General features: G+C 50.4%; 1 protein-coding gene across 2 annotated transcripts in view; it reads right to left on the bottom strand.

Annotated features, from left to right (window-relative positions):
• Positions 1-19060, bottom strand: part of DUOX1 (dual oxidase 1) — a 28712-nt gene extending 9652 nt beyond the window's left edge. Inside the window, exons 1-24 of one of the 2 annotated variants that reach the window (XM_037502403.2) lie at positions 18958-19060; positions 16817-16900; positions 16478-16642; positions 15482-15669; positions 15101-15302; positions 14780-14946; positions 14317-14377; positions 14089-14185; positions 13208-13304; positions 12068-12170; positions 11657-11829; positions 10345-10520; positions 10032-10150; positions 9299-9436; positions 8544-8657; positions 7641-7840; positions 6819-7004; positions 4608-4833; positions 4300-4393; positions 3869-4044; positions 2039-2108; positions 1502-1627; positions 760-938; positions 325-555 (exon numbers count right to left, since the gene is read on the bottom strand). In XM_037502403.2, the coding sequence (XP_037358300.1) occupies positions 325-555; positions 760-938; positions 1502-1627; positions 2039-2108; positions 3869-4044; positions 4300-4393; positions 4608-4833; positions 6819-7004; positions 7641-7840; positions 8544-8657; positions 9299-9436; positions 10032-10150; positions 10345-10520; positions 11657-11829; positions 12068-12170; positions 13208-13304; positions 14089-14185; positions 14317-14377; positions 14780-14946; positions 15101-15302; positions 15482-15669; positions 16478-16642; positions 16817-16900; positions 18958-19015 (3430 nt within the window). In that variant the 5' untranslated portion in view covers positions 19016-19060. Of the gene's footprint in view, positions 1-324; positions 556-759; positions 939-1501; positions 1628-2038; positions 2109-3868; positions 4045-4299; positions 4394-4607; positions 4834-6818; positions 7005-7640; positions 7841-8543; positions 8658-9298; positions 9437-10031; positions 10151-10344; positions 10521-11656; positions 11830-12067; positions 12171-13207; positions 13305-14088; positions 14186-14316; positions 14378-14779; positions 14947-15100; positions 15303-15481; positions 15670-16477; positions 16643-16816; positions 16901-18957 lie in introns of those variants that run through there. The other variant, XM_037502402.1, reaches the window with a different exon arrangement.
• Positions 19061-26117: the final 7057 nt, after the last annotated feature.

Raw genomic sequence — 26117 nt, 5'->3', positions numbered from 1 at the left:
ACCATGGGAGTTTGAAATTATACCATTAGCTATTCATTCCTTTCGTTTCTCTCACAGAATTGTTTTAAGACACAAAAACTGGGAAGTGCACATATTATGTGCACTCATTTGTCAGCTGGAGGCTGGTGAGGTGGGCTACAAAATGTGGGAAGAGGCACTGATGGGGCAAAGAGGGGTTCTTCACCAAGACTACCTTCATCATGAGAAGGACATCTAAGATTTACATTCAAGTTAAGTGCAAGTAGAGAGGACAGGGTTTGGGGGGCAGAGGGCAGCAGGTGGTGGGAAGACATGCAAAGAATCCCAGGGACTCCCAGGCCCTGCCTGTCAGGACGATGGCAGTGGAGGCAATGAGGCGATGGAAGTCCACAGCGGCATCGAAGGGCACGTAGCGGTTGAGGAAGGTCTCTCGCAGGAAGGTGATGAGGTTGCGGCACATGGTGAGCAGGATGTAGGAGAACATGAAGGAGATGCTGGCCGCAGTGCCCCTCGACAGGATGATGCCCACGCGGGTGGTGTCGGTGATGCCCTTGTGGTGAGCAGCAAAGGCATAGTCTGTAGAGAGCCCCAAGCGGGTGAGAGGGAGCCATGCAGAGAAAACACTGCGGAGGGAGGTCAACCACAGCCCTGGTCTGCCCCACTCACCACAGGACTCTCAGCCAAGGTCATTCAAGCTTTCCACAGGAAGCCCTGCCCCGGGCTGTCACTCTGCAGGCCCCGCCCCCCAAGCTTGTGGCTCATCGCAAGCCTCTAACTCACAGTAGGCCCTCTCCAAGAAGAGGCCCCCAGTGATGGCATAGAACACAGCCACGCAGCCGATGTGGCGCCGGTAGTTCTCAATGAAGCGCTTGAACTGCTGCACGGTCTGGTGGCGGCGGCTGCGTTGAAACTTCTCTCGATGTGCCTCAGTAAACAGCAGGGGCTGGAACGTGGTTACCCTAGGGGACAAGAAGCCTTGGCAGCGGCTAAAAAATCTAACGCTAGGGCAGCCTGGCTCCCCAAGTTATTCGAGCCACACAGCATTAGAACCCTTAAGGCTCCTCAACAGTCTGTGAATGTAGGAATCGCCTCGCCAGTGATTACTTGGTCCCTTCAGGGAATGTACTTCCCTCTACCCCAGTGCGCAATCACACTCAGAGGGTCATTCACCCGCCTAGTCTGTAGCTCCAACTCCCAAGGGTTCCAGAGGCTCTCTACTCACACTTTCCTGGAGTCTCAGAGGATACCTCCTCCAAGAAGCCTTCCCTGACCTCCCAGGCAGGGCTGTACATTTCCTTAACCTCTAAAGCCCCTTGCTCTTACCACTGTTGTAAAAGTCATTAGTGGGTTCTTGTAATTATCAGTGTACCAGACTGCCTCATTAGACTGTGATATTCTTGGGCAAGGAACTAGTCATCCTGCCTGCACCCCCCGTGTTTACTATAGTGCCTGGCACCAAGTAATCAATGTATGCTGAAGGGATGGGTGAACTGCCTGCCTTTAAAGGGAACAGCAGGCATACTTTTTGCCAAATCTCTTTCGAATCTCCTGAGGAGGGTCTGTGGCCGTGGGACCCTGCGGTTTCTGTGGTGTCACCTCCACCACTGGGTCACTGCGAGGACAGCGCGCACTCATTCTGGGAGAGGGACTAGGATAAAACAAAAACAAACAGGAGATAGAAACAGGAGTTAGAACCTTAGCCACCTAAGCCACTTGGTCCTTCTGTACCTCTGGTCTGCCTCCAGATCCACATTGTTGAGAAAGTGAGAGCTCTCAGTCAGGGGACAGCAGGACTCCCACAGAGACCCAGTGAGATCCTCGGGGTCCTGACCAAGGCTATCACATATAGTTGCACCCTTCACAAGTGCATCTGACCCAGGCAGCAAGTGTGGGCTGGTCTGCTCTCCCTGGGCTCTGCCTAGAGTAAGAATCACCTTCTTCTAACTTGCATGAAGGTAATACATGGGCTAATGTTGGCCCTGATCCCTGTCCTTCAGGGCAGACAAAAGACAATGCTCCAACCCCAGCCCAAGGTGGACATTCCCAGGTGGGGGCTCACCAGATCATCTCCTGGCTGATGTAGGAGGCTCTCCGACAAAGGTCCTTGATGACTTCAGGCACCTCCACCCCTGTAACAGAACCTGGCTAGGGAGCTACTCAGAACCCAGCAGGGCCTGGCTCAATTGCAAGGGTTCCACACACTCCCATCCAGATACTGTATAAGGTCCCTCGCTAATGAAAGTGCCCCAACCTCAGCCCTTCTTCCAATGGAAGCTGGATCTAGCCAGGGGAGAGCAAGGAAAAGGCCTAAAACAAAATTGGCTGAGCAGGCTCCCCTGAATGTACACACCTTCAATACCGCTCATAGGACGGGTAGCAGGTTTATGGGGCAGAGTTCAGGAACCGCAGGTAACCTGCCTGCTAAGACTATTCTACCACAGTAACCCTGCCAAAGACCCTCCAACTTAAAACCCTCAGGAGTTAATGTAGAATCTAAGTGAGGCATACACAGGAGAGCATTATAACATTCTTTTCCATTTTTCAATTTGAAAAAGTCCACGATGTAATGTTGGGGGACATTCCATTGTTTCCTCTCTGGGCTGAACAAGGCAAGTCCAGATTCTCACAGGAAGCTTGGGAATCTTTAGGTCACTTCCAAGTGCTAAGCCAGTCTTGAAGATTACCCTGATCTATATAGCCCAGAGGCCAAAAGTGATTAAGCTAAATTTAGTGAAACCAGTGTGTTTAAAACAAAGTATAGATGTCTATTTTCCCCAAACGGTCAGCAGACAGCAAAGGTGACACAAATGGGAACAAATGACAAATCTCGGCAAAGGGTAAAAAGATGCTCTTTGTACTATTTTTGCATCTTTTATATAGGTTTGAAATGTCTCAAAATAAAATCTGGAGGAAACACCAAAGCACAAGAAGCAAAAGCAAAACAAAATACTACTCAATGCTACTTTACACTTAAACTGGGGCTGAACAGCCCTGGGGACTTTGGCTTGATTCTCTTCCAGGCATCCGACCCTGCTCTGCCTTCAGACCCAGGTGCCTGAAGCCTGGGAAGGGTGAGAAGCTGCAGAAACAGTAGTCCTGGGTCTCTACTCTACCAACTCTCCTCTCCCCCTTGGCAGGGGAAGCCCTAACCACAGGCTTATCCACGTCTTACCTAACTTTCCCTCTCCCCCATCTGGGCTACTAGGCTCCCCCAAATTCTAAGAATTCTGGGAGGGGCTGGGTTTGGTCTCAACATGTCCCAAGGAGATCCCAAACAGCTCAGAGCGGGACACAAACAGTTCATGTGCCTGCTACCTGCCCCTTCCTCACCCTGACCTAGCCCCCACCCTCCTGAGTCAGACACAGGTGGGGCAGGAAGCAGGGGGAGGGATAATAGAAGTGAGTCTCTGGGGACTCAGCAGTCATTTACTAAGAACTCTGCCAGGGATATAGTGGCAAACAAACCCCCATCACCCACATGCCAACTCAGTTGAGTATCCTCCAGTTTGGGCTACAGAAGACATTATTTCCACCCTGCCCTGGGCACCAATCAGATGCCTTTGACAAGGAGCAGGGGGAAGCAAAATTGCAGCAGCTGTCTCTCCCCAACTTCATCCTGCTCTCCCTCCCCCCACCCCCTCCTCACTAGCAAGGCTGCATTCTGACTTTTGTGGGTCCTGGGCATCCTTCCTCCATTAAAGTGTGTGTGTGTGTGTGTGTGTGTGTGTGTGTATCTCCAGATTGGATATTTATTACAAATTTATTATTACTATATTCATCCTTTTCTGAGATTAAAAAAAATAAACTAAAAGCATTTAAAAAATAAACTAGAAGCACTGTGCCTTCTGTGCCTTACCGCTTAATCAGCTCTGCCCTCAGGTTATCTTACCTCTGACACAGAGCTGTGTGAATCGGAGCTCACTGTCGTGGTCCCGCAGCATGAAGTGGAAGTCCTCCCAAGTCAGCTCCTCCTTGTCCTGGAAGCCAGACTCCCGGAACATGGACTCCACCACTTCAGCCAGCTGGTCCTTGGACAGGCAGTTGTTGGAGATCTCGATGAAGGACCTGGGGTCAGAGAAGGGGAGCCGCAGGTTTGACAAGGGTCCTGTGCCTAGACACGGCACACCAGCCATCCCACCTGGCCTCCACAAGCCACAGGGAAAGGCCCTATTGGCTGATTCCCAAGCCCCCTTCTACTTATAACAGTTTCTGGTTATACGCATGAGGAACAGGAGAACTCTGCTCTCTTGTTCACGTCCCACCTCTTTCCCTTGGCAGTCCTGCCCTGGCCCGCTCTCCTGGCTGTCTCATAGGACCAACCTCAGCATCCTGATGAACTCATCCTTGGAAATGAGGCCATTCCCATCAAAGTCGTACATGCGGAACATAAGACGAGACTTCTCCTCAGGGGAGCCTGGGAGAAGGAGGACCCGATGAGGACAGCCCCAGCACCTGCCTGAATCCCAGGGCCTAACACTAGTGTGTCCCACAGCTGAACACAGCGAGGGGTCACTCTGCTTTATGACCTCTAACTGGGTGCTCCCAGATGTGTGCTATGGCTGGAGACCTGCCCCCAGGGCTTCCCCATCTCCAATAGGTCAGCTTCCCCATCTGGACAGTTAGTGCACCTTTCATGAAGACCACCAGGATGTCCAGAAACTCCCGGAAGGACAGGTAGCCATTGCCATCTTTGTCAGCCAGAGAGAACATGGATTCCACAAACATGTCCTGGGGCTTGAGGCCCAGGGAGTCAGCAAACTCGACTCTGCTCAGTTCACACGTCAGGGCTTCCTGCACCTTCTGCGATGAGTCCAGGGGCAGGGTGCCCGCATCCGCCTGGTCGATGTCCAGCACCTGCAGGCAGGCAGCAGGATGGGGGAGGAGAGAAGGAGACAAGTTCTTTGACTTGAAGGACAGTGAAGGCTTGAAGGAGCCACCTTTTAAGGTTTATGCCCAGCACACACTCCCACCCAAACACTACCCCATCAGCCCCTGGGTGGTCCCTGGGATCATGTTTATTCTACAAAACCTTGGCCTTCTTCATTAGCTGATAGGACCAGGGATGCACATTTGACCCAAAGGGATCTAGAATTGAGACTGAGAGACCCCAGGTCTCTCAAACCAAATTCAGAAGTTGTGGTCCAGCCCATGCCTCCAAATGCTCAGAGACACAAAAAGGGTAAAGCAGAGGCACAGAGAAAAAGGAGTGGCCTTGTTAATGGTCAGCAATTCCTCCCCTGGTTCCTCCCAGGCCAGGTCATAGTCCTCCCATTATAATTTCTGAGATACCCCTGTTTCCTCAGTCAACTGCACCTTAGTCAATGCCAGCTCGAGCAGGTTGCTCTTACTTACATCTGAGAGTACTGACTGAGAAAAAAAAAATCTCAGTTGGGTTGACAGAAAGTTGACTCAGGAAGAGAATTTTCATCCTAGGCCATGTCCAAACAGACGCTGCCCCGGCATCAGCAAGAGAAACAGGCAGGCCACAGGCCACAGCACCTGTCTTTCCTGCCTGTCAGCTGGGGGCCCCTAATCCAAGCCGGGCTATGCTTTCATGAAGTAAACCTTGTTGCTTCAAACAAGTTGTTTTAGTGAAAAGAGCGTGAAGCTGGAGGCAAGAGACCCAAATTCATGTCCTAACTCTGCCACCAGCTTGCTGTGTGACCTCGGGCAAGCCTCTTGAGTTGTCTAGTGTTCATTTCCTCACCCGCCCTACTTATCTCACAGGGTTATTGTGAGAATCAACATGAGAGGTTGAATGGAAAATGTTTGGAGAGAAGAAATTCACACTGGCAGCTGCCTACAGAAGACAATAGCACACCCTCACCCACCAGTCCAGGGAATTCCTGCAGCCTAGATGGGTCCTAAACTGGGTAGGGGTGCCCAGCCCAGGAACCTGGAATGAGTCACCCCAGGTGGGGGCTCCTTCCATTCTAGAGCATACTGAAGTTCAACTTGTTTGGGGACTAACTGATAGAAGCCATGTGCCTGGAGCATAGTAAACTAGCAGTAAATGGTTGCTTTGCTCATGAATCCTCTTTCTAACTGGCCAACTCTGCTCCTTCTCCTCAAACACTAACTTTTCCTCCTTTAATGAGGCACCTTTGCTCAGTCCCCCCTACTTCTTTCTTCTGAGTCAAAACTTCCAACTTTGAGTCCTTGACAAATCTTTTTCTCCACCATGACCTTATGTCAGATTGTAGCCTAGCTACCTTTTCTGAGCTCCTTGACCTCTTACTGGTGATCATTCTTCATGTGCACATCCCCTCTCCCCAGTGGGGCGACAGGCTCCTTTAGTGGGGGGTTCGTGCCCAATGTATCTTCTCTCTCCCAAGCCTCTCCACTCTGTTTTGCTCCAAGGCTGCTTTTATTTTTGTTCCAAGCCCTCTCACTTCTTTTCCTATCTTGCTTCTCCACATCTCCCAATAGTTCTCATAAGTCTGCAAGGTGGGTACTAATGTCCCATGGAGGGCTCTGGAGGCTGTACTCCCTAGGAGGGGTAAGCAAGGGCTGGCCCCACACTGACTGTCTTACCCTATGTATCTGCAGGCTTTTGGGCAGGTTGAGATGAGGGAGGGCAGAAAGCCTGGGCAGGCTGGGGGAGAAAGAAGTGACACATGCAGAAAAGCCCCTTCCTGGAGTCTCACAGTTAGACATGGGATTGGGATGGGGCAGGAAAATGTCCTTGCAACTTGGTCAAAATCACAGTAGAGTTGATTGTTAGCTGAGAACTCAGGATCTTTGACTTTCCGTGGACTCACCCCATGGCCTCATGCAGATATAGACACCCACCCCAGGCAGACATGCAAGGACAGACAAATCTGATCCCAAATCCACACCTGGGAGAAAAGGTGCCTGAAAAAGGTCTCTAGGAGCTGGCTTCTCTGCTTCCGTGTCACAGCCGCCCTCATGAGCTCCTGCTCCCGCAGCTCCCACTCCTGGAAGTCCAGCCCACTCTCCTTGAGAGCCACCCGAAGGTTTTCCACCAGAACTTGTCGCTCTTCCTCCAGGTTAAATAGCAGCACCTATAGAAGTGACAGTAGGGAGAGCAATCATTTGTCAAGGCCTCTGGAGACCAGGAACTTGATATGAATTTTTTCGGGGGTTGCTGAACCAATGCCCTTACAACAGAGGTATTATCTCCTGGCCTTGGTGAGGCTCAGGGGCTTGCTTACAAATGCAGATGTAACATTCAAGGGCACATACAAAACCAAAGCCATTCTTCCCTCTGTATTTCACATTGGAGAAAGGAGGTGCAGGCAGGGAAGCAGATCCTCTGATGGAGGGGATTGTGAGTCAGATAGAGTCAGAGCCAAAGACCAGCCATTGATCTAGCTCCCCTCTTTAACAATTCACTAGAGCCTGCAATCAAGGGGCAGGGAAGAAAGCCCAGCTTCTTCTAAGAACCCCCAGCCAGAGCCTTCTAGGGTGTCCTTAAAAACGGAGCAGAAAGACTGTGTCTGTAAGAGTTAGAAGGGACTGCAGAAATCATGTCATCCAACAGGCTCACAGGACAAATATGTTCAAGTTTATGTCTTCATCAGGTACAGTCAGGCACTAGAAGCCAGAAACCCTGCCTGGCCCAGTGCTCCTTCCCTAACACCTGGCTACTTCCCTGGCAGTGACTGTGGACAAGGAGCCAGGGGCCAGCTGGGCTGTACCAGATCATACTCCTTGGGGATCTTGAGCAGCAGGGTACAGCGGCCACGGTTGCTGGACAGGATGAGGTTGACCTGCTGCGGGGGCTTCAGCTGGATGGTGCGAAGCAGAGAGAACCTGCCATCCACCACACGGATCTGCCCAGGCTGCAGCTGCACCAGCACAGCACGGCAGGGCTCCTTGCGGCCCTGCCACTCCATTGCTGAGGAGAGACAGGACTGAGTCAGCTGGGTTAGCTCAAGGGCTTGACATCTCCTGGTTACTTCTTGGGTACTTGTACAGGTCATTCCCCTCCACACCAGTCCTGCTGCTCCTTTAACCCATGAGAAAAATAATAACCACCATTTCCTAGAGTGTTTACTAAGTGCCCAACACTGTATCAAGTGTTTCGTGTGAACAAGTTCACTTACTCTTCATCAATCTTTGAACTAAGTGTTATTATTATTATCCTATTCTATGGATGAAAAAAAGTAGCTTTGAAGAGATTTAAAAAATTGTCTAAGGTCCAATGGACTATAGTGATGGAACCAAGATTCCAATCCTCGGTTCGTTTTAAACTTGAATTTCAGACAACGGAGAAATACTTAATGAAGGTCTAGGTAAGACGAATTGAGGGTTGGAATCTTGAACCCTTTCTGGAGAACTGAAAGTCACAGTAACCCTGTGAAATACAGACTTATGTAGGCCACAAGTCTCTTACACTTCCTTACTTTGGGACCATGAGAAGGTGCCATGGAGGTTGAAGGACTCCAGGTCGAACATCTACCTAATGCCCCTATGGCTCTTTCCGCCTACCTTGGCCTCCCTACGGGCCTAGAAAGGGGAGTCTTTGCTTAGATTGATGAGGTGGCGGGGAGGACTGGCCATGTCCTCCCCACCACCACCCTGGCCAGCCTCAGGCTTACCTTCCACACCCCCCACGAGCTTCTCAGTCATGATGCTCTGGCGGTCCTGGCCTTGGAGCCTCTTGAAATTCCTCCTCCGGAGTCGGGCAACAATCCAGGCACTGAGCAGACTCACTGAGAGGTAGAGGCAGTAAAATGCTCAGAGGTAGGTGGGGTTCTGGGAAGATCAAGCAGCTCCTTCCCCAGGCCCTCTCCTTGGCAAGACCCCAGGCTTTTCTCACCAGCTACGTCTGCCCATTCAGTTATTCCAAACTGCAAAGCTCCCTTAGCGGGACTGCTCTGCCGTCTAAGGGAGAACTCTGGGTGGTGCTTCCCAGCCAGAGACTAAGTTCAGAGAGTCCTTGTGCCAAAGAGGGACCTATACCAGGATTCTGGTTAAACCACCACCCCCACCCTGTACCAGCCTTGCTGAAAACCAAGTCCAAGCCTTTGCCTCAACCATCTGTCCCAGCCCTGGTTCTCGGGCAGGGATTCACCTCTAACATTCCTCCACACCCACACCTACAAATAGCAGTGGACTGGATTCATAGAGGTTGCTGCAATCTGGGCCCTGGAAGGGGACCCCAGGAGAACAGGAGGCAACTCTCCTTGGAGATGACTTATCTGAAGGTGAGACAGTCTTATGCTCCCTCCTGTCTGATGTTTTCCTCATGTGACTAGAGGACCAGTTCTCTGCAGGTTGGTTATCCCAGCCAGAACCACACCATTCCCAGCTTTCACCTCTTACCTGGCCCCTCCCTGCCCATCATATTTACCCAGGGGGAAGCAGCAGAGGGTCCCGATGGTGACTCCAAAACCAAATCCACTGCCCGCAAAATAGTCCCGAGTGACAGGGGCAACGCAGGCTGGCAGGCCCTCTGTGCTGAGCTGTCTTGGCTGTGGGCAGGGGTCTCCTGGGGAGGCAGAGGAAGTTAGAGTCCTTGGGGGGAGCTGGAATACAGGCTCTGGCATAAGACCACTGAAGAGGTTAGGGTGGCAGAGAGGGAAGGAAGGTTACTCTGGGTAGCAGAGGGGAGGGGCTGCTTACTCTTGCTATTGTACCCAGAGTGTGGTGTTTGTCTCCTGGGGTAATAAGTGGGGTAAAAAGGTGAACCTCAACCTCTGTCTCTCCCTCACATGCACATATGTGCGTGCGCGTGCACACACACACACACACACACACACACACACACACTTCATCACTGCTGTAGGTATTAAAACATCCTCACTGGACTTGACCTCGATGTTACACTCAGTCCCACCCCTATCCCAGGCAAACATGAACTCTTCACCAGGTCTCTCTGAGTCTCAGTCCTCCCCGCATTCGGGCAGAGAGGAACCTACATAGCTGTACGTGGCCACCTTGGGGCTCAGACCAAAGTTCCCAGGGACAAAACCATAGCTCACTCCCCCTTGGAGGCTATGGCCCAGCTGCACCGAACTAAGCCCATGGCAGAGGAGGGATAAGGCTCCAGACCCTGAGCCCCTTCTGTCCCCCTGGCCACTTACCTGCATGCCAGAAAAAGATATTGGGCTGCAGGGCACTGGGGTTCACGTTGGTGACAGCCACTAGAACATCCCGCAGGGAAGTGTTTTTGATCTCAGCAATCTCTTCTTCAGAAAAAAGCCTGGGGTGGGTGAGGTGGGGCGCTGTTGTGGTGGGAGAGACATGTAGATTCCCCAGGCCCAGAGACCCAGATGAAAAAAGAGGAGGGTGCAGGAGGGGTGGGGCCAGTTGGGAATCCAGGGCCTATGGAAGCTGACTACAGGCAGAGGATCTAGGGCCCAGGCTGAAGTGGGATCTGACCCGGGCAGGCCTTACCCATTCCTGGTGTTCTCAAACCAGTAGCGGTCTCCATCCCTCAGCCGCACAAACTGATCAAGGACAATGGTGCTAAAAAGGGGTCCCGGGTCCCCATGGCTCTCCAAGAGGCCCCCAGGGAGCAGCTCCAGCCTGGAAAGGTCCTGGTTGTAGAGGGCAGCTGTGGCATTCAGCACCTGGTGCCAAGAAGGGACAAGAGTGAGAGCAAGGACCTGGCACTAATCCTTGGGCAAAGGGGTGGCTCCCAGGGTTCGCTCTGGAAATGAGGATAATAATATATGACAGCACCAGTAACCCACTCATGGTGTCCTAGGCATTATTCGCTAAGTGCTTTACATAAGTGAGCTCATTTATGGGAAACCTCTCACAGATTCAGCTGCCTATTTTATAAAGCTGGAATAAAGCAAGCAGGCAGTTTGCTCTATAGCTCATTCTTAAAAAGGTATAAAAGTTGGAGGGGCAAAATCGGTGCAAAAATTGAATGGTAGGATGATGTATTAAAAGGTTTCTATTCTTTCAAGCTAAAAAAAAAAAAAAAAGAGAGAGAGATTTGAAAAAATCAAATCCTTGCCGCTCCATCACTTTCCAGGGACAATCTTCACCAATATATGACTAACACTCTTTACTTTAGTTTTTTTCTCCACAGTGTAAATAAGCACTGGACCAATTTAATTCCAACAAGGTCCAGCTGAAGCAAAAGATTTGCTATTCTTGGTATGCCTGGGGATTCCTATCTATATTTATTTTATAAAGTTTACAAACCCCGTGCACATGACACTTCATCAGCCTTTTGACTCTCCACTTTCCAGCAATTTTATATAAAAGTTAGGGCAAAATGCAATAAAACAGGCATATAACTGTAGAAACACTGCTGGGCCAAGATGGTAAAGCAGCCAAAAATGGCCTGTTGGCTGGCAGTAATGCCACTTGTCCAGGTGATGGTTCAGGGTATGACAGCTGACTCTCCAAAGGCAGCCTGTCTATCAGTGGGCAAAGTATGGCTTGTTCCTGCCCTTCTACACCTGCTCAGAGGTTTGTTGGGAGGAGTAAATGAGAGAATGCCTATTAAGTGCCTGGCATGCAACAGATGCTCAAGAGATGTTTGCTGCGTTACAAAGTTTAAAGCCGAATCCTGCTGGTCTGGTCATCTCCACCCTCATGTGTGATACTGGGAAAAGTGACCTGGCTGTGCCCTGCCCTTCTTAACTGGTGTTTGTCTCCAGTGTCTGTATCTTGCTGCCTGTCTTCCCTGTTTTGGGGCCAGTGTACCCTGACCCTCCCACCCCGCCCTTTGGGTCTGACCCCTTCTCACAGTGCCATCACTCCGGAACAGTGCAGGGTTGATGTCCTGCCAGCTGGTAATGGGAGGCAGGCCCAGTGCTGCTCTGGCCTTGGCGTAAGAGGGCAGGCCCAGATCCCGGCCCCGCTGTAGGCAGCTGGCCAGGTAGTCTGTGCGGGAAACCTTCAGTGGCCCAGGCCAGAAATCTAGGGATGAGATACCAGAGAGTCTGAGGAGGCTCAGGGAGACCATGGCTCCTCCAGCCCAAGCAGCCCCAGGGTGACCTGAGCCACCCAGAGGGAGAGGATTGGATACTCTCTCAGGGGTGAAAAAGCACAGGCTCCCAACCCTGGGTACCCCTCCCTGCCTGGCTCTGGAGCTCCAGCTAAAGGCCCTCCAAAAGGGTCGGGGCCCTGAGGGCTGGAGGGACAGCTTCAGTCTCACCTCGAAGGTCCTCAACCACCACATGGTCCTCTCGCTCAGCAATCTGGGAGGCCATGCCTAGAAGCAGCTCAACTACATCGTCAGCACTCTGTTGGTTCGGGTGCTTTGAGAGTAGGGAGAAGAGCGATATATGGTTAATGAGGCCAGAGGCTCCCTCCACCCCACAGTCCATGTCTCTGGGTCCATCCAGTCTGCCGTCTGCTCCCATTCCTCTGCTGCAGCTGGAGCCTTCACTCGGGGTGAGTGATGTCCCCATTCAAAGACCATGTTGCTGGGAGACAGGTCTCCACATACACAAGGGATCTAAAACCCTACTTTTTTTATTTTAGGAGATCTGACAGCATGGTTGACAAAGGCACTAGAACATCTAGGTGATCGTTCTTGCTTTGATAGTGACTAGCCGTGTGACCATAAGCAAGTCATAGGACCTCTCTGAATTCAGTGTCCTTCTGACAAATTAAAAGGGCATTAGGGATTAATAAAGTAATATAATAAAATAATAAAATGGGATTAGGAGGACATGGAGGTCTCTTTCAATCCAACCCATGACTCTGTTCTATGCCTTTCTCTCTTGCTACGTCACTTCCCCTCTTATAAACATATCATGTGTAGACAAAGTATCTCATCTTGCTTTAAATTATGGCCAATGCTCTTTACCCATACTGGTCTGGGTAATGGACAGACTGTATGGACAGATTATTCCTGGTAAACTCTCAGTCTCCTTCCCTCCCTTGCTGCCCCCTAACCACTCTCCACCTTCCCACATACACTACCCTGGGTGTGTCTCACTGGGAAGTTTCCTTGGGGGCTGGATGGCTGGGGTATTTCAAGTTCTATAGGGGACCCAGAGTTGTCATAGGAGAAGAAAAACCTCAGAAGAAGCAATGATTGTAGAGCCACACTTGCACAGGCCTCACTGGCTCTTACACAGCCCTGAGGTAGAAGGTTGACTTGACCTGGTCATCTCAGACATTGGTAGGGGAGAGGGCTGAGGTCCCCCAGGTTCCCTCTTCTACCCAGTCCATCCCAGTGGGCTGCCTCAGCCCTATAGCCCACCTTCACCACATACCCTCACACACACACACAATCACCATCACCATCAGACATATATCCACCCACATATGTGCCCCCAGTCCTGACCTCTTGGCTCCGGCTCCAGTAGCTATTGCAGACCCGGAGAGCATTGGGGAAATCTGAATTCTGATTGGGGGCCCCCTGGAAGTGGCAACTGGTATTTCTGAAATGCAAGGAGGGAAGCAGTGATTGAGATCTTGGGGTCCTAACATCAGGAGCTCAGATCATTGCATTCCTGAGCTTGTGGGTGGTCCTGGTAAGTTCTGAACATCTGATCTGTGGAAGGTCCCTGGCCCCACATCAGACCAAACATCTAAAAATATACCCACTGCTTGCTATCTTTCTCTCGTGTGCCAGAGAGACATATTTATGTTAAAACATTTAAAAAGGATTTTGAATTTTTTTAATTACATGACTATAGATAAATGCTATGTTTTCTTGGCCATCATCATTCATATCCATACGTTGTTCCACAGTAAGAAAATCTAACCTATGAATTGCTCTAAATGATAATACAATAGTAAACAATAAGATGACATACTTTTTAATACACATTTTATTATTTTTTAAATTATTTTGAAGCTAATATTTTTTGTCAGCTCTCATACATTTTTATTGTAATCTCCCCCCTCTTACCCCAGGCTGATGAGTCCTAGGTTCTGTGCATAGAGCTAAAGTGTCAAGACCTGAGGCTCAGAGCAGTAGGATTTGTGACTCACAGCTGGAGCTTCAATTAGCTCATCTTTAACTGAGGGATTAATATCTATACCAGCTGCAAGAAACTGGCCTTAAACATGCTTAAAAACCAGAATTGTCTATCTTTTTAAACAATTGTTCTTCCTCTCCATATTCACTGCTCTTGGGGGAACAGACCCACTTCAGGCTCAATCCTGTCATAAGGACAGATTTATTGTCCATTGACTCAAACATTGGAACACCTCCCTCACCTCATGTAGATGCCAGGGGGGACCATGGTGGAGAAGAACTGCTCAGAGGCGGCCAGGAACTCTGGGGAGATGCTGGGGTCCAGAAATGGCTGGTATCCTGGGAAAAGGGAAGAAGAAACAGGAGTGTAAAATTCAGGCCTTGGACTATCCACTCCCCACCCCTATGTCTCCTTCTCCCTCCAAAACATTGTTTGCAAGCTTCCTCACCCTCCCTCCCCAACCCCTCACCTGCATATTCCTGGGGCACTTTCCACAGGAAGCTGGGCAGCCACTCATACATGGCTATATTCTGAGCATTAAAAGAAGGAAAGTGGAGACCAGTGGTGGAGCAGTCTCACTAGGAGGGGCCCAGATGCTTAAGTAAAAGATGCAAAGCAGGCAGGGGCAGTCATGGAGAGGCAACTAAAACAGGAGCGTCTCAGAGGGGTGTCCCCCCATCCCTACCCCCGCCCCCAATGATCAGGGGATGGGGATGGATCTAAATAATAATCACAAATAGAATCTCTTGTATGGTATCACTCTGCCTCCTTATCATCTTCAGGGTCTATTCCTAGACAGTAGCTCTCTGGGAAGGGGTGTCCTCTGGGGAAGGGTGCTTCTGGGTGGCACTGTCCACGAATGAGGGGGGGCTCTGAGGTGGAGCAGAGTACCCCAGGAAGCAGGACTGAGGGCGCGCGGGAGAACCACTGACCTGGTAGGTGGCGATCACCCTCTTGCGCGCATTCTGGAACAGCTCCTCGTCCCCCCAGCCCGGGTGCCGGTCCGCCAGCCTCTGAGCCCACAAGTTGTGGTAGCGGAACCACACCACGCCCAGCGCCTGCACGAAGGGGTCGCGGTTCCCCCGCTCCGCCCCGAACGCTGCGCCCCACAGAGACGCAGGCGGGGACTCAGTGCCGGGGCCACTCGGGGGCGGGGGTGGGGGGCCCCGACCCGCCGCGCAGAAGCCCCAGCTCGCCCTCCCGGGAGCCCTGCGCGCCCCGCCCCCCGCGCCCCCCGCGCCCCGCGGCCTCACCGTACAGCCCCCCGGGCCCGCGCCGGCCGGTGGCGGGGTCCGGCGCGGTCCACATGAGCAGCGGCGCCTGCGCTTCCCGGGGGAAGGCGGGGTCGGGCCCCGACGCCAGCTGCCCCCCGGAGAAGCTGCGCAGCGCGTCGCTCCACGAGTTGGAGGAGCCATAGATGGCGCTGCCGTCCAGCCAGCCTGTCACCTCGTTGGTCTGCGGGGCGAAGCGGGCGGAGGGCAGGGGTCGGGGAGCCGCGGCGGCAAAGGGGGGCGCCCGGGTGTGTGCCTGTCGGGAGTGGGGGTGGCCTCTCCCCAGCCAGCCCTGCCGGGCACCGGCCCAGGGCTCCACCTGCCTCGCGCCAGCAGCGCGCACCACCGCCTGCCGCGTCTCACCGGGTCCCGGGGGTTGCTGGGGCTCTGCCCTGTCTTGGGGTCCCAGCGGCTCCTCTGGAAGGGCAGCACCACGTCCCCGCGCCCGTCAGGGTCGAACACGGGGTCTCCGGCGGGAATTGGGATGTTGAGGAACTCCGCGGGGCAGCCGGGCCTCTCCACGCTCACCAGATCTGAAAGCACGTGGTAGCCTGCGGGGATGGGGGAGGGCTCGCCAGGGTCCGTTGTGGGCCACTCTCCTCTCTAAGTCAGGCACCTATGCCCCCTGAAGGAACTCCCCCTGAAGCTTGAAAAAACTCGGCATTACGGGCAAGTCCAAGCCTTGACCTCCCCACCCCTTCCCAAGCCTTTGTTACACCCTGGTCCAAACTGTTTTCATTGCCAGTTTGGCCTTCTCCTTGGTAACTGGGAGGTGCCCAGTGAGTGTGCCTAGGCAAGCGGGCCGCCAGCACCGGCTTCAACATGCACCTGGGAGCAGCCTGCCCAGAAGGCTTGCCAGCCTCAATGTATTATATTGGACACTGGGGAGTAAGTGTGGGCACCCTGGAGCTGGGCATTCCTGCTGGGAACCGACAACCTACAGTGACACGGCACAGGAGGTCCTAGCACCTCTATTTCCACTCTCCCTCAGCCTTTTAGCCAGAATCAGAACACTGTCCTGAGCCTGTCCTAGAAGCCAGAGGGGTAGAGTGAGAACAGGACTAGCACGCATCCCTACCAGGTTATTTTCCTGTTCCTGCATCTACCTGAACTCCCACAAACAGCTGAGAACACTGAAGGTTAGAGGGGGAATACCCCTTTTATCTCTCATATCCCCACTATGGGACAAACTTATGCCTCCCTTAACCCCTTTGCTTCCACTTCTATCCCACCCGTTCACTTCCCACTGTCATCCCATCTCTCAGATTCTCCATCACTGCTCTCTCAACTCCCTGCCTACTCCATCTGATAAAGAAGTATTCAAACAACTTTCCTCCCCCCAAAGATTGAGGCTCTCACCAAAGAAGACCCCAAGCACTGTGCGGTTTCGTAGGGAAGCCTGCCCTGCAGGGCCCCTCATGGCAGTGTTGCTGAGGTCTCGGGGGTTGGGTAGGTGGGGTTCTCCCAAGGCCTGGTACACACCATCTGCATAGGTAGCTGGGACCAAACGCTGCAGCCGAGAACCTGGGGGAGAAAGGGTTGGAACAAGGATGAATCCTCAGGGAGGCTCTGTGATCTCTCTCCCAGGCTTCCCATCATACCATATAAAACCTTAGAAATGGATGAGGCTTTTGCTGATACCTGCCAGCCCTTACCCTTAGTGGTGGGTATTACTGTCTCCACTTGGTTCTCACTTACCTTTGCTGCCCCACCTGTGCTCCATAAGGTTATTGTACCATCCATCAAATCGCTGCACCTCCCACAAAATGGGGTTTTGAGCTTCTGTGTGAGAACAGAGGGAAGGGGCAGGTCAGTAAGTCAGTGCATGAGAGGACAGGCAGGCCTACAGGATATGGGTCCTGGGAGCTTGGCATGCAGAGCAGCAGAAAGTGGACATCCAGCACATCGTGAAAATTAGGGGAAAGAGGTAGCTAACCAGGGCAAAGTGACCTCCAAACTCAAGCCCAATGGTTAAGCTGCTCAGTGGGGGAGACTTAGCAGGGAACACTAACATAATACAGTTAGGTGCGGTGTATGCTGACAAATGGCCTTGGAGAGGAGGAGGCTGAGGAACCGTGACAATGGGGAAGGAGATTCAGGAACCTTCTCACACCTCAGGCCCCTGGGTGTCACAGCAGGACAGTAATGATTCCCAGTCCTAAGACATCATACTGAGTAAGAGCCAGCCACACCCCAAGAGCCAGCCACTCTTTCACCCATTGAAGGACCTGTCATTTTGTGATCTGTCCTTGGGCAGGGGCAGTGTGGAGAGAGGCCAGCTCTCCACAGAGCCCAAGGCAAGGGTGTAGCCACAGATTCCTATTTTGTGACCTGTTGTTCAGCCGATCTTTTCCCCATTTTCTTGGGTGGGATCAGGGACTGGGCTGGTCCTATGGCTAACCTTGCTCCCTCCTCTTTGAGGGCATCAGGTACCCCAAAATAATTTCTCCCCTTCACTCTATTTTACTCTTCGAAAACTACTGAACAAAGAGTTCAGACAGTGAAGGCAGAGGGAAAGGTCTAGAAACAGCAGTGAAATGGGAGTCCTTATGGTCAGTAGATCAGATGATCAGACAGATTGCTTTCCCCAAACAAGGCTGCTATAGCACAGAGAACAGAGCAAAGAAAAGGACTCTCATCAGTCAGAGAAAAAGACCCATTCCTCTGATTGTCTTCCTACTCAGACTAAGGACAGAATCACAGAGCTACTTCTGCCCTCCTCCTCCACATCTGTGTGCCCTCCCCCCACACACACACACTCACTCATTCACCAGGGGGTCATGGAGGGAAAATGACTCATGCCTTGATGTTTGAGCAAGAAACCGAACTAAGGATCTGGGACTTGGTACAGGAACTAGGGCGGCTATATACTTGGAATCTTTAAAATAAGAACTGGCAGCAGAACAGGGAGGGAGCCTCTAGGGACAGTCCTGGGAGAATGCCTCTTGGGAATAAGTAACAAGACCTAGGGAGAAAAGGAAACTCCAAGGTAAAGGCAAGAAGGGGGCTCAAAGGGATACAAATGTGAGCAGCTCTGGCAAAGGAGAAGCTGCAGGGGCCCTCTCAGCATCCTGTCACCTCCAGCCAGGACAGGTCATTCCTCAAGTTTTTCTCTGCCTCCTGGTCATCCATTTCCCACCCCTCATGATCATAGACTTGTTTTTTTTTTGTTTTTTGCTTTTAACTTGGGGAGCCTTAAGCACCCCCCACCCCTACCCCCGCAGACCCAGACTACAGAACATGGTTTCAGAGTCTAGTAAAATGGTGCAAAGCTGAAGATTACAACTCTTATGGATCATATTAGTTGTATTTCTTTTATCATATTATTTTAAAACATCGGGGCTTCCCTTCAACTTTGACTCCAATCTGACCCCAACATCCTTTATTGTTTGTGTATCTAATCAGTCTTTTTCTATTTGGTATCGGAGTCCTTACTTTATGAAGAAAGAAAACTGAGGAGAGAGAGGGAATACAGGACTGGTATTGTGTGTGGTGCTGGTATTAGGAGAGCTCCAGAGAAATTCACTAGGCCCAAGTGAAAAAGATCTCCCAAACTTTCCAGGTCCTGAAGGCTCCAGTCTCCCAGATCGTAAAGAATGCCTATGCTGACAAAGCAGCTGAAGTTTCCCTAATTCTCAGTACTTGGTAAAATTTTCCATTCTACTATTCATCCACCTAGTTAACAAGCTTGAAACGAGGACCTACTATATGCAGGGTACTGTGTTAGCTAAGGACCTGGGATACAAAATCAACATGACATAGCTTCTGCCCTTAGGGGAACCCAGAAGATGCTGGGTTCCTCTGCTGCTAGTCATGCTTCTATTCTAATCTGTACTCACCCATGGGCATCCATGGCCCAACCAGGAGAGTCCAGGCCAGCACCAGGTAGAAGTCCATGATGAAAATGACAAGAAGGCTCAGGTGTTAGGACACCCTAAAGTGGAGACCCTGGAAAAAACAAAGGACAGAGAGAATGAGCCCCATCATCCAGAAAGTCAGGCCAGTACCCAGGTTGGCCCCTGGGGACCAAGGCATGGGGTTGGTTCACAGCCACAGTGGATATCAAAGAGTAGGAAACTTACTCTTCCTAAGAATATTTATTCATTCTCTAAGCCTGTGATGAGAACCCACTATATACTGGGCATTGAGATTAAATGATGAACAAAGCAAACAGAAATAGTGCCTTCTGGGTTTTATCTTCTAAGATTAATTGACAACCTTCCCCAGCTTCCCACAGTGTGTGTTTCCTGGACAGAGTCTAGCCTGGGGATTATCATATTGGGCTGAGGCCAGCACACTGTGTGGCCTTTGGCAGGCTACTTATCTGGTGTGGATCTTGGTTTCCCCTTCTGGCTATGGAAGTAAGCATACTGGAACTTTCCGCCTCCTAACATGGTTGCCCAAAGCAAAAGTGAAAATAATAATGAATTCAAAGCAAGAAAGGTGGCAGCCTTTATGTAAATTATGGAGAGGGTGGGTTGGAGCTTGGCTCCCTGGGCAAACTCAAAAGGGATGAAGTGCTGGGTACTTATGTGTTTAGTGCTGGCTTTCTGCTCTCTCCCCAAGCCAGCAAATGCCCCAGGGAAACAGGCAGCAGAGCACTTAGACTGTGTCTCCTGAATGACACAGTGAAGGCATCCTACTTGAAGGCATTTGGAGATTGGGATGTGACTGGGGAACTACTTAGTGGAGAAAGGAAAAGCCCTTATCAACAACTAAACCCTTAGGGCTCCTGGACAAGTTATGTGTCCCAAGAAGGAAACCCAGGGAGTGATGTCATTCCCACTCACCGTATCCCATTAAACAAATGAAAAAACCCGAGTTCTGTCATACCTTAAATGTTCAACATCCCACCCACTCCATCCCATGTCCAGATGTTGGCCTTTGATACAAAATCAACATGACATAACTTCTGTCCTTAGGGAAGCCCAGAAGATGCTGGTGAAAAGCATGACTCTGGATGTTTGAAGCGGAAAGGCTGTTCATGTTGAAGTGGTGACAACATGATCCTTCCCTGTTCTAAGATTCCGGCCCCTCCCCTCTAGCATTATGCCTGTCTTTGGAACCCAAACACCTTGTGCAGCTTGCTGTTCAACCTGTAAAAACAGGCAGCGAGCTTTCTGGCCAGGCTGTGGGAGCAACCTGAAGCTGGACGTGGGCATGCTTAACAACCCCTCATTGCAGGTGGGTAGCCACAAAGATTTACACAGCAGCATTGGTCCAACAACCCTGAAATGAAGTTGCAACCATACCACAGGGTAGTGAAGGCCCAGGCAGTGGCAGAACAGGGGAGAGAACACAGACCTGCCTGGTTCTTGCCCCATCAGGCCACTTTTCCCGTGCGAAGTCCTAGCGTGGTGACTCTGGGTTGAGGGAAGGGTGAATCATGACCACAGGGATTCCAACTTGGTCTCAAGAGAGGGGTGAAGTTTCCCTTAGCCTGGACTCTTAAAAAGTTAAAGTTCTGCGCCGGTGCCAGGAGGCGCTCCAGAGAGATTCCCTAGGCCCAAGCAAAGTAGATCACCCAACATACGAGGTCCTGAAGGTTCTTGTCTCTCAGAATTTTGTTGGGGTGAAGGATAGGCCCTAACGGGGCACATTTTAGCCTCTGGCTAAAATCGGAGGAGGTGTAAGAGGTCTAAGGCTAGAATTCACCTCCCCTCAAAAACGTGGTGGAACTGGGGCGCATTCCCCTGCAGCCCGGCCCTTCGAGCGCCCACCCCCGGGGAGCCCCGGAGAAGCCCTCCTCGCTCTGACCTGCGGCCACGACGTCCCCCCAGGCGGGACCGCGGAACGGCTCCTGCGGGGCTTGAGGCTGGCCCGCGACGCGCGCTCCTCCGGCTCCCACCGCAGCAATGGGCCCAGGAGGCGGGGCCGGGGGTGAAGACGCCACCGCGATTCCCAGTCCTGGGGCGGGGCGGGGCGGGGCGGGACTGAGCCGGGCGGGGCGGGGAGGGGTGGAAACGGGCGCGGCTGGTCTGGCCCCGGCGCTCCGAGGGGACCCGAGCGCACACGGTGAGACCGAGCCGGGCGCGCCAGGTGAGACGGACCCGGCTCCCACGGCCCAGTTCGGGGAGATGGCCTGTCCGCGTCGAGGGCTCGGCTAGGGCGGCCACGTGAACCCCGAAAGGACAAGTCGGCCTCTCCAGGTCCGCCGGGCTCGCGGGGAGGCCAGGGGCGGGGGCGGCGGGCTGGGGAAGCGCTCCCCAAACTTCCTCCACACCGTCGGATCTGGTCTCCAAGACCAAACGTGTTGGTCAGTGCCCGCAGACCAGGTGAGGCGTCCAAGCAAGGCATCCATCCAGTCCTAAGCCCGTGGTAGCGGATCCCCCAAGAGTCCTCGTGAGATCTGCGGGGTCTCCCCGCTCTCCAGCCGCGCTCGCGCCCCACCAGACCCCGGACCGCTTCCCTAGGTTTGCGCAGGAGCTCCTGGGAGTGCGGGGCGGTGGGTGGCTGCGGGGGTACCCTTCTCGCTCACCTGTCCCTTCTCTCTACGTAGCCGGAGGAGGGGGTCAAAGCAGCTGAACCTCAGATGTGTGGTCTGAGGTTTCTAGCTACTTAAGTCGGGGCTGAGGAAGCACCCCAGACCGGGTTGTCAGGTCACAGCCTGGTCCTTAAGTGAATTCAAAGAAGGGAGCCCAGCCTAGAGAAAGGACTCGTGCTTTTGGTGACAGGACGTCCGGACCTGGTTCCCTCCCTACTCGTGCCTCCCGGAGCGCAGCGCGTGAGGTTGCACTGGCGGAAGCAGAAGGTGCCGGCTGCTACACTCACCTTGTTTGGAGGAGGCGCAGGTAGGAGCCATCAGTCTGGGTGTGAGTGGATGGAATGTGACTGCCCGGGTGGGTACCAACAGGGTGAGTTTTGAGGGCCCTTGAAGTTTGGCTTCTGCCTGGACCCCGGGGGGCCCACTTCCGATGTAAACCCAGACCAGGTTCAGATCAAGTGGGAGTTCTTCAAAGAGAAAGTTTGATGAGAAACTAAGAGGAGAAAAGAAAAACCTCATAGGACCATAAACACCACAGGCTTATAAATACTTAATCCTTATCCGGGCTTAATGGATAGTTTAACTTGTGTGACTCAGCACCCCAGGCTCCTTACCCACCTCACCCTTTACTGGGGATTCCTGCACCAAATTACTCTTCAGATCTTGTTCTATTACTCTATTAACTTCTCTTTTAGTGTAACAACACACATTTAATATGCCCATCCATGCACATCTCCCCACACACGACTTCTTGAAGAGGAGAAACCAGGACAGAAGTTCCAAACGGTATCTCCTTAGCCTGTCAGAGCCCTAAACTTTCAGTAGTGTCGCCCCAACCTGAGAAATAAACCATCACTTTCTAGTAACTGTCTGTCACCAGTCAGACAGTTTTTGGCAGACAGTTTTAGCTTTTGGCAACTCCAGGAGTGTCCCCTACTCCTCCTTTGTTAATAATTAGTAGTCCTTACCCTACTGGTTCCAGAAAATGGGAAAAAGTGGGAGTGGGGGAAGACTTCAGGCAAATGACCCATCAAGCTACAAGAGAGGAGCTCTTAAGAAAGCCCAATGACTTTGGAGGATTGTTTTTTTTTTTTATATATATATACAAGAACTGGGGTACAGGCCAGATGGGCAGGAGGGTGAGAGGATTCACCAGAGACAGAGTGGGGAACAGAACAGGCAGACTGACGAAATACACTGCTGAGGGGAGCAGCCGCGCCATGTGGGTTGCTCCTAGGTGGGCGGGGATCGAACCGGCACTGCAGAGGCTGGGGACAGCTTCACAGCAGGTCACTCAACCGCCTGAGCCACCAGGGGAGGCCAAGAAAGCCCAATGACTTTGGATGCTGAAGACTAGAGCTGGTTCTAGGCTTACCTGTCTTAATGACTGTAACTTTTTTTCTCATCCACCTTTCATACACACATGGGAACCCTACTTTATGCTGTGGTAGGCGAGGGTAGAGTGACTATGTCTAATTACAATTGAACATGAGAAATGCTTCAGTATTTTAGGGAAGTCTAGAAAGGGCAGTCATATCACAGCCACTCACATCCAGACCAGGTGAGAAAAGAGGGTACCAGAGTGTGGTGATTGACCTGTCCCAGGGAGAAAGCACCTCAATTTTGTTACAGGGGCCTCTGTTGGAGGGTTTTTGGGTCTAGATATCTGTGTTACTAAGAACTACTCCTTGTGTCCATGTATTTATTTACATGAACTTCTAGTTGTAAGACTAACTGTTTATTCTAAGTATCGGCTTATTTACATAGTGGTGAGCTAGAGGAGAAGTGGTTTGAGAGAATACCGATATGGAATTTTTCTCTGATTGGAAGAAATTCTGTTGTCAGACCCTACTGGGTAAGCCAGGGAGATGTTCCTGAGGGCAGTTATTATCTTTGCAGGAAAAGCAGGGTTTCTGGGTGTGGGGACTTTTCATTTTACTCCCACCTCTTTATGCAAGCCTGTTAGATTCATAATGAAAACCCAAATGAGGACCAGGATCATGAAAAATTAACTCTAAATTAGGCAATGTAGATTAAGAAAGACAAAAGTCATAAAGTTGAGTAAGAAGAAAATAAACAAGGCAAATTTTATTTACCAACTGTCTTTTTGCTGTCGCCATCTTTAATAAACATTTTGGAAGTTGGAAATAAGTTGGCATTGTTCTCCTCTACTTAAGATACAGAAAGCCTTTTGTCAGTGTTTCTTTGAAGCACTATGTTAATAGAGATGACCCATTCTTATAAAATATTTTATAACTCCCCTTTACAACAAATGCAGGAATAATGCTAATATGTGACCCTGGCTTACATACATTACCTTATAATTCTACTTTTTATACAGCAACCATTCATTTTTGAAATTCTAGTATATAACATGCTTTCTTACTATTAGCAAACTTAATCTTCTTATATTATTAACCAAGATGTTCCACATTTTGTAGTCTTTCCTAAAAAATAAAGCCTTCCTTCAAAATTGTAATGGCTTCAGTATAGGTGTCAAAAGTAAAAAGTCTTTAAACCAATAAACATCTATTGTAAAATAACTACTACTATCACATATTTTATAAAATGATTTAATCTGCAAGTTCTTAGTTGTTCATCCTTAGAGTTGAAATATATGTTTCAGATTCAACTAAACATGAATACATGTGCTTGGAAGCCCCAACTATTCCAAGAGGCTTTCTGAAAATTTTGTGTATGCACTAGAAATTGACATGTTGGTCAGATTCCTTCCTGCCTAGGCCTTAGTCCTATATTGCTGACATTCAGTTAATGTTAAATAGGAATATCCTGTAGGGCAATGAGAGAGCATAGCTCCCTCTCCTGTGCGAAATAGAAGATGCCACTTGTAGGGAAAGGAACTCATTCATAAACTCAATCATGTGATCCACAGATTGATTAGCATTTGCTATGTTTAAGGACTGCAAAGGTGGAAAGACAAAGTCTCTGCCCTAATGGATATTAGAAACTAATGGCAAACAGATGTTCAAACAACTAGAATATAGTGTAGTTATTGTAGTCATGGAGGTTGGCCCAGTGGCATAATAGGAAATTTCACAGAGGAGATAGCACCAGCTGAAACTTGAAGGTATGACGGAGTTTGCCAGTGGCATAGGCATAAGAACATTCCAGAGCATAAAAAGATATGATGGCTTGAAAGAGCATGTCAGATTCAGGGAGAGGGCCAGTAGTTCAGTATGGCTAGATATTAGGCTTAGCGAAAGATGACTATGAGAGTAGCAAGGGACCAGATCACCAAGTGCTTTATGTATGGTGGTGAGAAGATTTGATTTTGACCAAAGCAAAGAAGTAATTACATTGGATTGTAAGAAAAACTGTGCTAACATGGAAGAGCAAAAATGTAATCCCAAATTAAAATTAAAAAGAAAAATTGTTCTGGCATCAGGCAAGGGAGGACGAAACTAAATCTGGGTAGAAGGAAAGGAAATGCATGGGTGGTTTCAAGAAATCTTTAAGAAGTAAGATGGCCCAGGTCTCTGACTTCTTTTGTTGATGAGGTGGTGATATCTTCAAAGAAACAATGAATACAGAATATAAAGCAGAGTAGAGACAGTGAATTCAGTTTGGAGCTTGCTAAAATTGAAGCATCCATGGTCCAGCCAAGTGAAAATGTCCATGAGCTAGTTGACACTTTTGTGTTTGGAGCCCAGGTAGGTGTCTACCTGGAGAGATAGATTTAAGAAGCATCCATCATGAGAATAGATGAGCTTGAGTTGAAAAAAGCAAAAATTTGCTATTGAAACTGAGACTTAGAGGTTATGTGACCTGCCTTAAAAGACAAGATGAAAACTTGAAACTATCTCTCTGTCTCTTCACTGACAGCATGCTATCCCACAGAGATAGTACAAAGAGGTGGCCAGCATAGAAGAAGAGGGCAAGCCTGGGAACTATGGTGTATTATAGGAAAAATTACAGAATTTAGAACTAGAAGGGACTGGAGATCATCCTATCCTGTTGCAGGTAAGGAAACCAAGGACTAGGGATTTATCTGTCTTATGATATAGTCAGAGAATAACTGAAAAGAAACCCAAAATTGATTGTAGCCCAGAGTTTTCTCCAAGAGGATTGGAAAAAGAGGTAAACAGTGTAATAAAATACCGACTCCTCCCTAATCTGCTATCTCCATAGATGGTTATTACTCTGTTCTAGGTACTGTTCTTAGTATATTACAGACACAATTTTGTTTCATACTCAGAGCGACCCTATGAGATAGACATTACTGTCATCATCCCTATTATTTTTTTTTTAAATAAAACAGACAGACCAAGTAACTGCTAAGCAGTAGAGGCAGAATTCAAACAGAGCTGCTCAACTCCAAAACCTATTCTTTCACTATATCACTATATACTATGTGGTCAGACTATAATTATAGAGCCTTCTGGGCAAACTGAGACCTCAGTACAATCACATGCAGAAAAATGAGCAGAACTTGGATCACTGACTTTTTTTGTTTATATCTGATATTAACACGTTATCTTAACCAGCAAAGTCTAT

Source organism: Talpa occidentalis, unplaced genomic scaffold (assembly GCF_014898055.3).
Source record: "Talpa occidentalis isolate TD23 unplaced genomic scaffold, MPIMG_talOcc4v2.1 talOcc4.11, whole genome shotgun sequence".
In the NCBI taxonomy this organism is placed as follows: Eukaryota; Metazoa; Chordata; class Mammalia; order Eulipotyphla; family Talpidae; genus Talpa; species Talpa occidentalis.
This window is presented reverse-complemented; position numbering and strand designations above follow the sequence as displayed.